The sequence below is a fragment of the Lepidochelys kempii genome, chromosome 6 (genome assembly GCF_965140285.1).
Source record: "Lepidochelys kempii isolate rLepKem1 chromosome 6, rLepKem1.hap1, whole genome shotgun sequence".
NCBI classification, from domain to species: domain Eukaryota; kingdom Metazoa; phylum Chordata; order Testudines; family Cheloniidae; genus Lepidochelys; species Lepidochelys kempii.
Window position 1 is genome coordinate 71,075,441 of NC_136385.1, and position 16,975 is coordinate 71,092,415.

The 16,975-nt window shown below is 44.5% G+C and overlaps 1 protein-coding gene across 1 annotated transcript in view; it reads left to right on the forward strand.

Moving 5' to 3' along the window:
* Positions 1-16,582, forward strand: part of LOC140913864 (cytosolic phospholipase A2 epsilon) — a 38,551-nt gene extending 21,969 nt beyond the window's left edge. Inside the window, exons 13-21 of the mRNA XM_073350675.2 lie at positions 6,437-6,573; positions 7,023-7,245; positions 8,049-8,163; positions 8,562-8,699; positions 11,603-11,710; positions 12,332-12,523; positions 13,954-14,120; positions 14,517-14,703; positions 15,634-16,582. Of these exons, the coding sequence (XP_073206776.1) occupies positions 6,437-6,573; positions 7,023-7,245; positions 8,049-8,163; positions 8,562-8,699; positions 11,603-11,710; positions 12,332-12,523; positions 13,954-14,120; positions 14,517-14,703; positions 15,634-15,842 (1,476 nt within the window). The 3' untranslated portion in view covers positions 15,843-16,582. The remainder of the gene's footprint in view (positions 1-6,436; positions 6,574-7,022; positions 7,246-8,048; positions 8,164-8,561; positions 8,700-11,602; positions 11,711-12,331; positions 12,524-13,953; positions 14,121-14,516; positions 14,704-15,633) is intronic.
* Positions 16,583-16,975: the final 393 nt, after the last annotated feature.

Sequence of the window (16,975 nt, forward strand, 5' to 3'; positions counted from 1 at the left end):
GTGCAAATGCAGACACCACCATATCACTCGGGTCTCTGTGAACTCTGTAAGAAGCCTTCTCTAAGTCCACAAACTAAATGAAATTTCTTGTATTTCTCCCTCTACTTCTCCTGCAATGTGTGGGCTGCAAACATTGCATCCAGCGTTGACCCTTCTGGCATAAACTTGACTTGGTTGTCACTTATTGATGCTCCAGTTGCTTGAAGTGTCTTTTCTCACTAATTCTTTCCAGCCATTCATCACATGACTCATTAACTTGAGGGGTCAGTGTGATGGGGTGTACCAGGCCCCCTGCTGGACGCCGCACGGTCCTATTGCACCTTGCCCCAGGAAAGCAGTGGCAAAGGTCGGTCCTCTAGGCCCGCCTAAAGAGGCTTCATAGAAGCAGACAATCACAGCCCAGCAGGCTCAGATAAAAGGAGTTGCAGGGCCTTAGCAGCTTAGTGCCTGGCTGGGACCAGAGGGCCAAGGAAGGGTCTTCTCTGGCCACAGGAGCCTGAGGAATAGCCAGTTTGTTCTGGCTGCATTTTGCTTAGCTGGGTTTGCAGGAAGAGAGAGGCCCCAAGAACCTTAACCCTGAAGTAAGGGTGAAGAAAAAAGGGGCTAGATAGGAAGAGGCCCAGGGAAGAATCAGCAATGAATTGAGATTGAGCAGTGCATAGCTGCTGTTTTTAGGGTGCCTAGATTGGAACCTGGGTTGTCAGGAGACCGGAGACTAGGCAGTCAGGCCTAGTGGTTGGAGTCTGACGGCAGGACCGGTTGAGACAGGTCCAGAACCAGGAAGCAGGGCTAAAGGTCAGAACTGGAGTCAGAGTCCGAATGCCACAGCCCAGGGTCAAGACAAAGTGGGTGTTGGGAATCAGAACCGAGGGTTGGAACTGGATTACCGGGAGTCAGAGAAGCCAGGAGCCAGGCTGGGACAGGATAGGAACAAGGCTGGGTACAGGGCAGGATCTGGGCTGGAGCAGTGGAAGACCAGAGCAGGAGCAGGGCTTTGCAAGAGATGGGCACAGGGAGGCAGAGGGTCTGTTGGCACGTGCTTTGAGCAGCCAGCAAGCTATTCATGCTGAGGTTCCTCAGCCAATCAGGCATGGCAGTCCATCAGGCAGCCTAGCTGGCTCATTAGGGTGTCAGGAGTACTGAGCAGTGTCACCTGCAGGGTCTTACTCCTGCCACTGGAGTAGTGGGCAGGTCTGGGTTCCCCTATCGGCTAAAAGCAAAGCAGTGTAAACCACACAAAAGGGCCAGGGCTGAGCTAGGAACCCAAACAAAGGGCTGCGTTTAAAGGAGACCAGAGCCAGGACTGAAGATTCTTCTAAGCACAAATAGACTGTTCCTTTATCAGACAGTTTAATACCCCTAAGGGATTCATTTGGGCTTTGTGACTCGGTCGGAGGGCCAAGCCACGGAAGACTTGCCAAGTGAGGTCAACAAAGCTACAGGAGGTGATAGCAGTGGAAAAAGCTTGCAGTACTGCAGCAGCAGCTGCAGGATGTGCGCAAGAAGCAAGTGCCCTTCCCCATTACAGTTAGTAATTACTATGTTCTTCCACATCCCCTTTATGCTTGAAGATAGAGACCATATGCTCTTCCCCCATTAGCTGGGTATTTTTTCCATTCTGGAGGATTAATTTAAAGAAGTTGATCATCACCACCACCACTGCCTCATGGCCCAGTGATTTAAATACCTCAGTTGCTACACCATCTGGTCCCTCTACCTTCCCATGTGTCATCTTTGGTGCTGTCTGACTCACTAACACAGTGATAGCTCTTGTGAGGTGGTTGTTTGCACATACTTAGCTCAATGATTTCCTCAAATTCTCTCCATTGAGCAATTTCTCATAAAACCACTGACGTCTCCTCATGATTTTGCTACCTTCCACCAGTACTCTTCCATTTTTGTTTTTGATACACTCCACAATTCCCAAATCCCTAGTGCTTCTTTGTCTGATCCTCGTGAACCTCTATATTCCATTTTGCCCTTCCTTCCTCGATAATCCTACATATAAAGCTTTAAGTGCCTGACCCTTAGCTTCTGCAACCATTATTTTCACCTTTTTCTTTACCAGCCTATATTCCTCATAACTGTCCACTGTTCTTACTTTCTGCCATCACTTAAACCTTCCTTCCTTTTTTTATTTTCTGTTTCCTGCACATCATTAGACCACTACCATATCTTCTTTCATTTGTCCACACACAGCTTGTGAGCTTTCTGTATTATATGTGGATATTTTTCTCCAAACCTCATTGGTATCATCGTGGCTGGTTTGGTCATTGTCTTACCTCTATAGAACCTCATCCTTAAATCTCAGACTAACTTCCCTATCTGCAGGCCTCCACCACTTTATCCTTTGTTCCACAGCTCATCTTTTAGTGTCCCCTCCCCCACTCCAATTGTCTTTTTCACCTAGAAGTCTGTTACATGCAACCTATGTTGCTCTGCAATCTGATCCTGGGATCACTTTAAAGTCTCACATTTTTTTAGATCTTTTCTCCTTGTCAGGAAGTAATCTGTCTGGGACCTGTTGGCACTGCTCCTGTATATAACTAAAAAGAAAAGGAGTACTTGTGGCACCTTAGAGACTAACCAATTTATTTGAGCATAAGCTTTCGTGAGTTACAGCTCACTTCATCAGATGCATATCGTGGAAACTGCAGCAGACTTTATATATACACAGAGAATATGAAACAAAACCTCCTCCCACCCTACTGTCCTGCTGGTAATAGCTTATCTAAAGTGATCATTAGGTGGGCCATTTCCAGCACAAATCCAGGTTTTCTCACCCTCCACCCCCCCACACAAATTCACTCTCCTGCTGGTGATAGCCCATCCAAAGTGACAACTCTTTACACAATGTACATGACAATCAAGTTGGGCTATTTCCTGCACAAATCCAGGTTTTCTCACATCCCCCCCACCCCCATACACACACAAACTCACTCTCCTTCATCCGATGAAGTGAGCTGTAGCTCACGAAAGCTTATGCTCAAATAAATTGGTTAGTCTCTAAGGTGCCACAAGTACTCCTTTTCTTTTTGCGAATACAGACTAACACGGCTCTTACTCTGAAACCCTTATATAACTAAGTGCTTCTCCCTCTTTGTGAAATGTATATTGGCAACAATCAGGCCATGGGCTCCGGCTAACTCTAAGATATCCTCACCAGCTTCATTTCTGGTACCAAAGCTTCATCCTCTGGCAGTCATTCTAGCTCTCACTGTGTTCTCTCATATCTATTGAGATCTGCTATGATAATCAGGTACTCAGAGTGTGGTACTTCACTTATCACTTGGCCCATGCTATGTGGAACTCCACCTTCTCTCTCATACAGCCAACCTGTGGCACATATCAGCATATAACATACAATTTTTGGTCTCTGTCAGTGCTATTCTAACTTTCATCAGCTGGTCACTCTTTCTTTGGATGTCCACTATCATATCCTGTAATATTTCTGCTACTATTATTCCTACGCTATTCCTCTTCGCTGCTGAGCATCATCTTGTAGCCTCCTTGATGTACGTGGATTTAAATCCCTTCCATTTTGTCTCTCGTATACAGGCAGTGTGCACTCTCCTTCCCTTCATCATCTCAGCTACTACTTTTTATTTCCTTTTCATTGTTCCCGCATTCAGGGAAACCAGACATTACTCTTAGGCTTGCTATTTTTAGCCATATGTACCACAATGTGGTAACTTGACCATTTTCCACAGTCGTCAGACAAAGAGGTTGTGTGTCACTTCTGGGTAGGGTGACCATATTTCCCTATGCTGAATACAGGACACCTGGTAAAATTACTCATATTCAAGTGAGTTCAATAGCAATCAATAGGAACTATGCAGTACAAACGTTCAAATTAACATCAAGTTGACTGAGACCCTGTTAAAAAGAAATACTGAGTAGTTCGATTCTTTTTATTTACCTTCTTATCTTTAAGGCTTTAGGGTTCATATGGGGAGGGGTGACATCCCCCCCCCATCCACACTTCTGTACACCTCTCTCACACAGAGGGAGTGACCGACCTACCCCACCCTCCCTGCCTGGCGCTCTCTGCCCTCCATGCCTGGCTGGGCCCCTGGGATGGACCCGCCTCTTCTGGCATGGGAGGGATGGGAACGCAGCATCACATACCCCCTGCCCCAGATTTGTGCCAGGGTTCACACCAGAATGTGACCAGCCGCAGCCTTTCCGCACTGTACGGGAGGGAAGGGACAGGAGCTGCTTCCAGCCACAGGGGAGGAGTGGGGGGGGAAAGGAATGACCTGACAAAGGTCTTTGCAGAGCTCATTTCTTCTCTCCCCTTGTCCTTTCCTCCTCGCACAGTGTCAAAAGACAGCTAACAGCTCCAGGCTGCTATTGGCCACCAACATAATCCAACTGCCTCCGGCTACAGCGTGGGCTGGAAGGGGTTAAGCCCTAAGGATGCATTGTGCACCAGGGCCCAGGGAACCTGACTGCAGGGGCTTCATGGAACCTAGCCAGGGAAGTTGCTCAGCAGAGGAGGGTGTCTAGGGGGCGGAGCAGCCCCGCGCTCTCTGGGGACAGGACCCCGGGCGAGGGGGGTTAGGAGAAGAGGGCGCTAAGCTCCTGCTCTGGGGCGGGAACAGGCTGGAAATCACTCCCTGCCCCCACTCCAGAGCTTAGCTGAAGGGCGGATAGGCTTCCCCATACCAGCGCTGTGCGGGGCATTGGCACATACAGGGCTTGGCTCCTCCTGACCAGTGCCCTGGGCCGGAGGGTCTTGGGCTTTCCCGGGGCACCAGCCCAGCCAGAGGCAGTGGGGGAAGGAAGGAGCCTGCTGGCCAGGCTATTGATGAGCTGAGCACTCTGACCAGGGGCTGGTTCTCCTCACAGCGCTGGGAGCGGGATGCACCCTGCAGGTGAGATATGGAGGAGCAGCGGGGCTGGGAGGGGGGCAAGGGACAAAGCAGGGAGAGGACAGCAAGAGGGGGAGCGTGTAAAGGGCCAATGGGTGGGCAGCAGAGGCAACATGTAACTGGCTGCCGCCTGGTGCCTGCCGCACTCACCAGCCACCGCAGAGCACAGCCAGCACCGGCCGGAAATGGGGGGGGGGGCGGAGCCCTGGTGACCGAGAGCCAGCACGCGGGGGGGCTGCACTGACAGACTAGCAGGGGGAGCAGCTGGCCCCACGTGCTGCATCTTTGCCTCGTCACCAGCCTTGCACACCTACCGCCATCATCGGCCACTGGGCCCCCACCCACTCACTGCTGGTGGGCAGGTGGTTGGCTGGCAGGAATCCAGCCAGCAGCAGGACCCGCCAGTACTGATGTGGGGGAGACAGAAAATATGGGACAATTTGCCCATTTTTAAGAAAAAGTTGGGACACCTGCAGGAGGGCTTAAATATGGGACTGTCCCTTTAAAAATGGGACATCTGGTCACCCTACTTCTGGGGGACACCTTACCCTTTGTATTGATATACTTATTGAAGATGAAGACCTGTGGAACATGTGTGAATGACACAACTTTTACAAACTGGTTAGCCACGCTTGACATTCTTGGTTTGAAATTGGAGTTTTTCCTTCTCCTAGGTGGACTGCCTGCATGGTTAGAGAGCCCCCATCTGCCTGGGGCAAGCTGCTTATAATGCGCCAGACCCCCATCCCCCCCCCCCACACACACACACACACTTCCAGTTAAAAACACCTCTGCCATGAGAAGGCAAGTGGTAGGAGTTTGGCTGTTAGAAGCTATGTATTGAGCCAGCCATATGAGGCATTTTCTAGGGCAGTGGTGGGCAACCTGTGGCCCACGGGCCACGCACGGCCCGTCAGGGTAATCCAGTGGCAGGCTGTGAGACAGTTTGTTTACACTGACCATCCGCAGGCACGGCCGCCCGCAGCTCCCAGTGACTGCGGTTCACCATTCCCAGCCAACGGGAGCTGCAGGAAACAGTGGCCAGCACATCCTTGCAGCCCGCATCGCTTCCCGCAGCTCCCTGTGGCCAGGAATGGTGACCTGTGGACACTGGGAACTGTCGGTGGCCGTGCCAGCAGGTGGCCAACGTAAACAAACTGTCGTGTGGCCCGCCAGTGGATTACCCTGACGGGCCGCGTGCAGCCCATGGGCTGCAGGTTGCCCACCACTGTTCTAGGGGGAGCCCATCCTTCAACCCATCTCGGCTTCAAAAACTCTTTAGGAGGAACAAAAGCAACTGAACTTATAATAAGTCCTTCCCTTCTCTATTCCAAATCTATTCCAAATAGAGAAGGCCTGAGCTACAGAGGTTGGGTCCAAATCAGATTCTAAACTTCTCCAGTGTCCAGGAGTCTGTGTATGTATTTCAATTTTGACATTGTCAGAAGAAAGACTATAGTTGTGATTTGGAACTGGATTGGGTCTAGTGTTCCATTTCAGGTTCATCTAAATGTTCATATGTCATTTGCTTTGCAGTAACGTGCTCTCTTTGTATTGAACAGATTCCTGTGGTGGCCATCATGACAACAGGTGGTGGAATGAGATCACTGACAACGTCATATGGCAGTCTATTGGGTCTCCAGAAGTTAAATGTCATAGACTGTGCTATGTACCTAACTGGTTTGTCTGGCACGACATGGTAAGGAAGACGTGAGCAGAGTTTCTCTATGCTCCTGATACAAAGATCTATGCTAAAGAAATATTATGGAGCTGCCAGTAGCAGCTCCCCCATAGCCAGCGTTGTGACCCAAGCCCTATTTTTGATCCATTTTGCCAGAAAAATCTCTTTTCTGGACTGGGGAATTTTTATAGTTAGTGTCAGCACAGAAGTATATGTTTAAAAAAATATTTTAGGGAAATTGGCCGGTAATTTTAAATTTACCAGGCAGGGGAAATGTAATGTTTGTGATTTTAAAAAAATGTAATGTTTTTTGGGGAACCTAGAACTCAAAGGCAGCATAGATTTAGGACATTAAACCTTTGGTGAAGTTTACATTAACCCTTCAAACTGAAAACGTTAAGTTTAGCACCTTCTCTAATAAACGCCTCAGTTTGTTTTTGTTTTTTCCCCTTCAATATATTTCCCAGGACTATGGCAAATTTGTACAGAGATGCTGATTGGTCACAGAAGGATCTGTCTGGGAAAATCCATGAAGCTCGAAAACATGTGACCAAATGCAAGATGGGTTCTTTTTCCATGGAGCGTATCAAGTATTATAACAAGCAGCTGTGTCAGCGGAAACAAGAAGGACACAGGACATCTTCTATAGATCTGTGGGGGCTCATTGTTGAATATTTGTTACATGATGGGGTACAGTATTTCAAAGCATGGTTTTATTAAATCATTATGGTGATTAATATTGCACTAATAATCTTATCCTTATGGCTGAGGAAACACTTCCCTTAAAAGCCACTCAGTTTTCAGAGGCTTATAACTTTCTGAAACTGACCCATTTGGGACAATATTTTTTCATGCTTGTTCTGAATGCAGGGTGGGGGGAGGGACCATTTTCACTAGTAGGTTTTTGGATGCTTTTTGTTGGAAAAATCACATTTTGAAAACGTAATAGTTAAGTGCTGTAGGCATATTTTGAAGATGATTTATTTAGAAATAATTAAATTATAAGTGTTTTAGAACAGCAAACAGTAGGCTATTATCCACTCATTTTTCACAGCACATGCAATTGCAGTACTCCTGATACAAGCATGCCCAGTCCTGTGTACAGCTGCAGTATTGTACATTAAACTAGGATGTCAGCTGGTTAGGAGACTCATTTTTAACTGAGACCACTCCAGAGTCTCTACGCTGTAGGCATCTCTTTCTCCTTTTTAGACATTCCCTATCATGTTGTCTGAAAGTGCCATCAAATCATGTACCATGTAATTATCAAGAACTTGCAGCCACCATGGTTGTCAGCTGTTCATGAGAATTTTGGAGAGTATGGAAGATCCCAGACATATTAACCCCTGCATACAATGCAGTCATACAATGGGGAACGTGGCTGAAATGCAGGCATTTTACTGTATTCTAAGTACAGACATAGTGAGTAGATTCCTGTGTCAGTTCCTTCTCCCCACCCGCCCTCAGTTTAGATACTTTTCTTGTAAAAACAGAAAGACAACCATAAACTCTCGGATCAGCGACAGGCAGTGCATCAGGGTCAGAACCCACTGCCCATCTACGTGGCAATCAATGTCAAGGACAACTATAGCACTTTGGATTTCAAAGGTAAAGATATTCCAGAGCTGTACTTGATCTTAAGTCTAGGAGGCGGCTCAGTTTTGTGTGTAAGACCTCATATAGATTACATAAAACCCCCTCTAAATTAAAGACCAGATCATGGCCTGGTAAAAATTGGCATAGTTCCACTGAAGTCAATGGAGCTACATCAGCTTACACCAGCTGGCATTTTGTAATCACTAGTTTTAATTTTTGTGATGTTTCTATATTTCTGGTGTTTGTGCCGGATCAGAAATGTTTGGAATAAACTTTCAGTGGTTCAACCTTTTTTTAACGCCTTGTATCCATTTGATAACAGCATAACTCTTTATCCTCAGCCCGGTATCTGCTCTAAAAGATTTGTTGGGGTTTTGTTTTTGTCTTTTTGTTTGTGGCTCTGTTTGCAGAATGGCTGGAATTCACCCCATATGAAGTTGGATTCATGAAATATGGAGCCTTCATTCGCTCTGAGGACTTTGGAAGCGAGTTTTTCATGGGTCGGCTGATGAAGAGGCTCCCAGAATCCCGGATCTCCTACTTGGAAGGTGATTTATTGTTCTGGAAAACTATATAAACCAGGCACTGGTGAATCACTGGTATGTGATTGGCAGCAATGGTACAGTATCACCTGCCAGAATATGTGCCAGTACCTTATATGAATTAACATTTAATAAAGTGGTTTCCTTTGCATTGTTAAAGCAGGAAACTTAAAATAACAGGTGAATGGCAACCACTAGACTTTAAACATTTTCTATCTGAAATTTTCTAATTGATTTTGCATAACAATACAGTTTACCACCAGTCCAAGAATGAAATCCTGGCCCCCTGTGAAGTCAATAGGAATTTTCCATTTATTTCAACTGGACCAGGATTTCATCCAGAGGCCGTATCTACACTGTACAATAGGGGTGTGATTCTCAGCTCGCACACACATATGCTAGCTCTTATCTGAGTTAGCGTGCTAAAAATAGTGTAGCCATGGTGCCACGGGATTAGCCATGGATTAGCCACCCTGAATATGTACCTGTGTGTGTGTGTAGTTCGTCGGTTCGACAATGATGTTTTCATTCTATCTCTTTTTGTGGATTCTGCAGTGACTCTGAAGTCCCAAATGTGACGCGCATGCTCGTGACCATATAGGGCAGACAGTCATTGGGCAGCATCTTGGTAGCTATAGCGGTAGTATGACGCTTTTCCCTGGCAGCTAACAATTGATTATTTCTGTCCTCTTCAAAGGCTTGGAAAGCTCTGAGTGTTGTGTGCTGCCCTGCTGATCTATTTAACTCAGCCTTCTCAAGATCTTTCGGTTTTATTGCACCAAAGTGTATGCTGTTCTTGATGCTGTCCTTGTAGTGCTTTCTGGGGCGGCCTTGATTCCGGTGTCCTTGTGCCAATTCTCCATAGAAAATTTTTCTAGGGAGTCAATATTCAGACATCCTAATGATGTGTCCAACCCAGTGTAGTTGGACTTTTATCCGCATGGCCTCAATACTTGTGGCATTTGGCTTTTGGAGAACCTCCAGCTTGGTTATTTTGTCTTGCCAGCGGATCCCCATAATGGCATGCAGAGACCGCATATGGAAAGCCTCTAGCTGTTGGATATGCCATATGTATGGTGTCCAGCTCTCACAGCTGTAGAGGAGAGATGTGAGCACAAAAGCATTATAAAGTTTTATTTTTGTTGAGAGGGTTATGTTGTGGGATTTCAGGACTTTGTTATGTAGCTTTCCTAATGACTAAGAAGCTTTCTGTATCCTGTTCGTGATCTGTTTACCGAGAGACTCTTCATTTGAGATATTGCTGCCGTGATGGGTAAAATTGTCAACTTGCTTTAGTTGGATTCCATTACTGGAGGTGCTGGGGGATATGGCAGAGAGCAGTGAAGATAATTGATGCAACACCACAGTTTTCTCAAGGCTGATTGTGAGGCCAAACAATTCTGATGCTTCAGTGAAGCGATCTACAATGAACTGCAGATCTCCCTCTGGGTGTGGTAGGAGGACATTAGCATCTGCAAAGAGTGCTTCTCTTAGTAGTAGTTCTGTTGCTTTCCTTTTTGCTTTAAGCCTCATAAGATTGAAGACTGAGCCGTTGTGTCTGTATCTGATGTATATGCCTCGGTTGAGCCCATCTGTAGCATGGTTGAGAACTTGGGTGAAGAAGAGGCTGAACAGTGCAGGGGGCAAGGAAACAGCCTGGTCTGAGTCCATTTGAAATGGGAAAGGAGCCAGTGAGATCTCCATCTCTGTAACAGTGTAACAAAAGGTGACTAAATCTCACAAGTTCAGTGAAACAGGAATGCTCTGCAACACAAACACACCAGTGACATTTAGAAAATAATATAATAAAACTTGACCCTTCTGAGAATCTGACATACCAGTGCTGCCCGTATTTCAAAATTCTGCAGCGTTAATACACTCCTTGACGGGGGGAGAGAAATTAAGAGCTGTAAGCAACAGAGAAAAGAAAGATGCTGTGGGAAGGACAAGAATGGGTGATCTGGAGAGATACAAGAAGGCTTCCATCTTATGCGGGATTTGACCTGTAACCTTCACTGTGACAGATGATATGAATTAGAGCTAGGCAAAATTGTACTATTCAGGCAGAGACCTGTAAAGAACTGCACTGCCTGAGAAATTACTCGGGCGGGCTGGCGGGGTGGGGGTGGAGGTGCGGCATTGTGCCCCAGGAGTCATAAATTCCTTTTCAAGCTCTCAGCTGTGCATGATTATGCAAGCTGCACCATGCTTTGAAGTGGTTAAAATTGTTCCCTTGGTGCACCAGGCCTGGTCTACAGAGAGAGCAGCATACATGAAAAGAGAGCATCCCTGCATTTCCCAGAGCACAGGCACTGTCATGGCCCCTTTCAAGGCATAGGCAAGAGAGGAAAAGTCCTTGCATCCCGCCTGCACACCCGCACAAAGCCAGACGCAATCTGGTCCTTAGAATCTAAAGACCCCCAAGTCAGATATTAAAAGCAGAAGTTTGGAACTGTGCAGACAGATGCCTGCAAAAAATAGAAGGTAATGGAACAACTTCAGATGGAAGGATAAAAAGGCAATTTTCAATTAAATGCTCCCAAGACTAGAGCATAAAGGTCTCCATAAAATCTCTAGCATGGCCCACTCTCATAATTTTATCACAAATCTTGAGTTATTTGGTGTTTTTTTTTCTTGAAGTCTACAGTCATGGGAGTACATGAGAATTGCAACTTTCATTTAAAAAAATATTTCTTAGCCCTCATGGCTTTAGAGCAAACCTTGAAAATGTTCACAAAGAGTGCCCTAAAGATTTAAAAAAGCAGAAAACAAATATAAAGAACTCAACATTTATTATTTAAAAACAAATCTCATGATTTTTAATCCAATCTTTTATGACTTTGGAGGGCCTGATTTAGGATTTTTTAATGTTTAGGGTTGGCAATACTGATATCGCTCTCCTTTCACAGGCATGTGGAGTAGTTTATTTTCCCTGAATCTGTTATATATCTGGAATTTGTCACACACTTCAGAGGACTTTTGGCACAGGTGGACCCGAGACAGAGTAAATGATATTGGTAGGTTACTTTATACCATTGCCTTATCATTTATTTATCATTATGCTTCACAACCATCTGTTGTGTAAACCATGCACTTGCTTTCTGGAGTTTTATTTTTAAAAATCTGCAGATGCATCATATCTTGCCTGGAAGGAACTAGTTTCAAGAGACTAATATTGACTACCATCATGGGATCATTTCTGAATAACCCATAGACTGCCCTTTGATCATGAGCAATAATCACTGAATATGTAAGAGAGTAAATATATTCAGGAATAATGATCCTGGTTTGCAGATAATTAGTGACACAAAAAACACCACATGAATATTTGCTGAATTTTTAATTTGACAAATACAGTTCAACTTGGCTTATTTTTCAGGATTATGATTTGTAGGTGGTGTGGCATTGAATGGCTTATTGGATGCTGGGGCTTTGTTTTTAATCCAGCCCTGGGGTATCTTAAGAAATTTTGTCTTAATAGAGCAAAAAAATGTTTATCTACCTTTTGTTAAGGTGCTCGTGAGACCTTTCATCATGGACACCATAGACTAATAGTGTAGAGATTGTTATTCCTATTTTGGGGGCTCCTCAGAAACATTTATTTAAGCAAACAAACCCGTTAATTACTTCTTTTGCAGAGGAAGAGTCCGTCCTATCTATGAGGCCACATGAACAGAAGACTCAAGTATTCACCACGGCAAGCCCCCTTTCCCGTGCTCTTCGTAGTGCCATTACAGAGCGCACATCAGTTGCCCAGTACCACAGTTTCCTGAAAGGCCTCCAGCTGCATAATGACTACCTAGAGAATGACAAATTTTGTAAATGGAAAGGTAATAGCACTTACCTTTCAGCAGCATCCTTTGAAGGAATTTGGGGTCTGCAATATAGTGAGGAGATCTGCATGACTTGGGAGAGAATGAACGGATTTTATTTAACAACAAAACAAAACAGACAATGCCCACTTCCCCCTCGAAAACCCCCCTGCTTCCCTTCATATCAAAGTTTGAATCTACTTTTAAACAGAATTGTTTGATCAATCAATTGAACAATACAGGGCTGAAAATCTTTAGTGACATGGATTTGATGGGGTTCAAGCTCATTTCTCTTTGGGCTGTAGCCGGTTGATTAAATCTCCATAGTTTGGCTCAGTGTGTTGGCAGCATTCATAGTCTTTATGAACAGAGACGAGACGTTAAGGCCCAGAGTCTCAAAGGTATTTAGGCACCTAACTCCAATGGGAGTTTGAGCGTCTGTGCCTTAATGGGTAGACAGAAGAAATCCTTGATCACTAGAAGAGGGTGCCCCTGCAGGTCAAAAGGACCAAATGCCGGCTTCCTAGAGACCCCCGTTCTGCTTATTTAATGCTCCAGTAAAGGATCTGCATTTTAAACAGAACGACAAATTAATTTATTTTTTACTGTTAGCAGCTAAATTCTGTGGGTATGTCTACGCTGCAATTAGACACCCGTGGCTGGCTCATGGGGCTCGCGCTGCAGGGCTGTTTAATTGCAGTGAAGACTTCCAGGCTCTGGGACTCTCACAGGGTACCAGAGCCTGGCCTCCAACCCAAGCCCAGTAGTCTTCACTGCAATTAAACAGACCCACAGCCTGAGCCCTGTGAGCCTGCCAGCTGGCACAGGCTAGCTGCAGGTTTTTAATTGCAGTGTAAACATACACTGTATTGCACATTATTGGGAAAATGTGACCCGTCCTATGGCACTGTGGTAAAATAAAATATAGACTGATCTTGTAATGGAAAAGCTTTCAAAGCCAATACGTCCATGAGAGAAATACCAAAAGGTATTTAGGAATTTGGTCACCCTTTCTAGTGTACTCATAGGAGAAGGGCTCCCAAGCCAGCAAGCCAGAATCTTTAGCCAAGTTCTTTGAATATTAATCTGATCCTGAACATGTAACGTGCAATGTAGTGTGTTAATGTTTTCTTGTAACTTTGCCTTAATAAAAAAAAAATCAAATAAATGCATCCAAAAGAAAAACAAGTGGGAGGGAGGATGGGTGGGCTAGCACAATTTGAATGAGCCAGGTATAGAATGAACATGGAGAGTCTGACTTCAGAAAAAATAGTTGTTCTAATTTAAGGCTGAGCAACAGTGATGTAAATAGTTTGTCAAATGTCTAATGAAATTAGAGATGTGGAATGGGGCTGCAGACCCTTTTTTCTCGAACACTGTGTTCATCAGAGCATCAGCAAACCGCTCTTCTGTGATTTCCCTTATGGCAAGAAATATATTCCTTTTAGATACTGTGCTGGACACATCACCCAACCAGCTGACTGAAACAGCAGAGTACTTGTCCCTGGTAGATACTGGATTCTTCATCAATACCAGCTGCCCTCCACTTCTGAGGCCAGAGAGGAAAGTGGACGTCATTCTGCATTTAAATTATAGTGCAGGATCACAGATACTGGTGAGAGAAATCAGTGTATTCTGTTTTCTCCATTGATAGTCATTTGTCTGTACGTTTTTAGCGATATTGTTCCTATTAAAAGCCCTGTGTTAAGTATTCTGAACCACAGTATTTTAGCTTAATGCTGTAGCTTAAAGTTGTATTCACACCCTGTAACCTAACCATTTTCTTTTGTGGTACTGAGTGTTTGTTGTTGAGTACTCCAGGAAAAATTTAAAAACCTGTCCATGTGTTTTCATATAATGCATGTTTCTCAAACCACATTCTTTCCAACAGGAAAGCCAGTGCTATCCCAGAGGTAGCCTAGTACAATTTAGTCTTAGTTGCTATGCTTTTAAGAAATCCTGATCTCAGCCTAGTCTCTGGTTTCTCATATTGTTCTCTTCCTTGATCCAGCCTCTGGATCAGTCCTGTAAGTACTACTCAGAACAAGGAATTCCATTCCCCAAAGTTGTGCTGAGCGAAGAAGAGAGGAAAAAGCTAAAGGAGTGCTACCTCTTTGATGATGCCGAGACTCCAGGAGCTCCCATATTGCTATTTTTCCCATTAGTGAATGACACCTACCAAAGTTACAAAGCACCTGGTAAGTTATCAACAGTAGCCAAGCATTCAACGAAGGTCATCCTGGCTAGCTTATCAACTGATTGAATTTCACTCTTTAATTCATTCCTCTCCACTTGTTCATTTCCCTACAACAAACCTCTCCATTGCCTAACTTACCATTTTTACTTAGATCTACTACATATTTCTTATTAAGAAGAATAGGACCCTGTTTTATTTCCATATTCACTTTCATCTGTTATACACCCCTAGTTATCTTGCTGTATATTAGTGTAAATTGTTGTAATAAAAATGCAAAATCTTTAAGGTCAAAGGAAATGTACATTTAAGGAGAAAACCCAAAATAATTACAAGCTTTCTTCTCTTTTAGCAGACTTTTCTTTCCTTCTTTTGGTGTCTCTAATATTGGGTCTCTGTCCCAAGTACTAAAAGGCCTGTGTCACAACTCTGAGCCTTGATGGGTATGAGAGCTTTGCTTTCCTTGTAAATAACCTGTTCACTGACTGAATCGCTATTCCTCTTTTCAGTAGGAATAGCCTTTCCATTGAACGGGACACTGTTTCACCTATTAAATACCTTTTGAGGCTTCTACTCTTCTTTCGGTTCCATTCCCCTTCCCCAAATCCTGCCATTTGCCATGTCAGTATTTCCCTTTCCTGCTTGAGTCACAGATGTGAAGACGTCTCTAAGACTGTTATGAGCAGACAACAGGAGACACTCATAGGGATAGTCACCTATACCCCTCCCTTCAGCACATCAGGCAACTGACATTCCCCTGATCCAGGGATCAAATTACTGGATTGCAACAGAAACACTTGTAAAACATGCCCAGAGCATTTAAATGGGTGAGCGCTCTTAGTGCAGAGAAATCTCCCTCTCTGGGCTGTTACTGGTGGTACATGACAGAGATAAACCCAATACTACAGCAATTTCCTGTTGAATTTTTCCCTAGGTGTGAAGCGCTCCAGCTCAGAGATGGAGGAGGGCAAAGTTGATCTCACCAGTTGCTTTTCCCCCTATTCTACATATTCAGTCACATACAAGGAGCAAGATTATGATCAGCTGATTAAACTGACTGAGTACAACATCCTGAATAACAAACACCTGATTCTTCAAGCCTTGCGTAAAGCAGTGGAACGGAAAAGGCAACATAAAAAATAGTCACCATGCCAGGTGCCTTTATCCCTGGGAGGATGTTTATGTATCCTCTGGCATATGGATAACCACAGCTTTTCTGAAGATTTCAATGGATTCCAGTTTGACCCTATTAACTGGCTGTCCCTGATGAGCAAAGGTCACCAAATAAGGAGAGACCTTCCTTATTCCCCAAAGAATTTCATTGCTACAAAATTAATTTAGGAGAATAAAGTGCAATTTGCAGCATGTTGGAAATACAGTACATGGGTAGCCATACACAAAGAGCTGCTGTGGTGGTGGCATGGTCTAAATGCCAAGAGAGTGAGTTTAAAAATATATAAGTCCAAACTACAGTGTACACACTGGATTCAATTAATCTTTAAATAATACTAGTTCTGCCTTGTTTTAGTGGCTGTTCTGTGAACTATTGTCCATGTGCCAGAATGTGACTTGTTGCGCGAAGGTGCACTGTAGGGAAGAGGACTAGGAATCTTGCCAGTCAACCCATTCAAGGCTCAAGGACAGCTACCACCCCTTTGCTGAGGGGGAACACAAGGACTGCTCTCTCTTAGATACTTACAGGTGGTCTTTAAGGTATAGTCTTGTTTTTGTTCCGAGATTGCTGCAGACCTCCCCCTCGGTGCCTACAGGGTTAGGCAGCAGCCAAGTGGATTGCAGTGGAGCCTAAAACTGGGATTTAGGTTTGTCTGAGGTTTAAGTTCCTAAGTACCTTTTGGATCTGGTCCCCAGTTCTTGGAACACACACTGCTTAAGTTTATCTTGAACTGCCACTTCACATTGGTTTTTCAACATATAAACTGAAACTTCTAGTCTTTAAAGTAACATAGGTGCCCTTGTCATTATTATCTGTTTTTAATCAACAGTTCTAATTTAAAATAAACATATATCCTGACTTGACCATTGTCTGGGACTTGATGGTATTTAAGGGTGATTTTAAAGGCAAACTGACCTAGAGTGCACTTTCCTTTTCTTCTTCACTCCATACCTGTGTAAAGCAGCCTAGCAGGTCGTCATATATAACCACATGATCGGACAATTCTTTTTTATCACTACTCTTCTGTGTGGAGTCAGAGCATTAGAACCATGTGAATACTAGTTGGCGTAGCCTGTTCAATCTGGCATCAATATGTTTAACA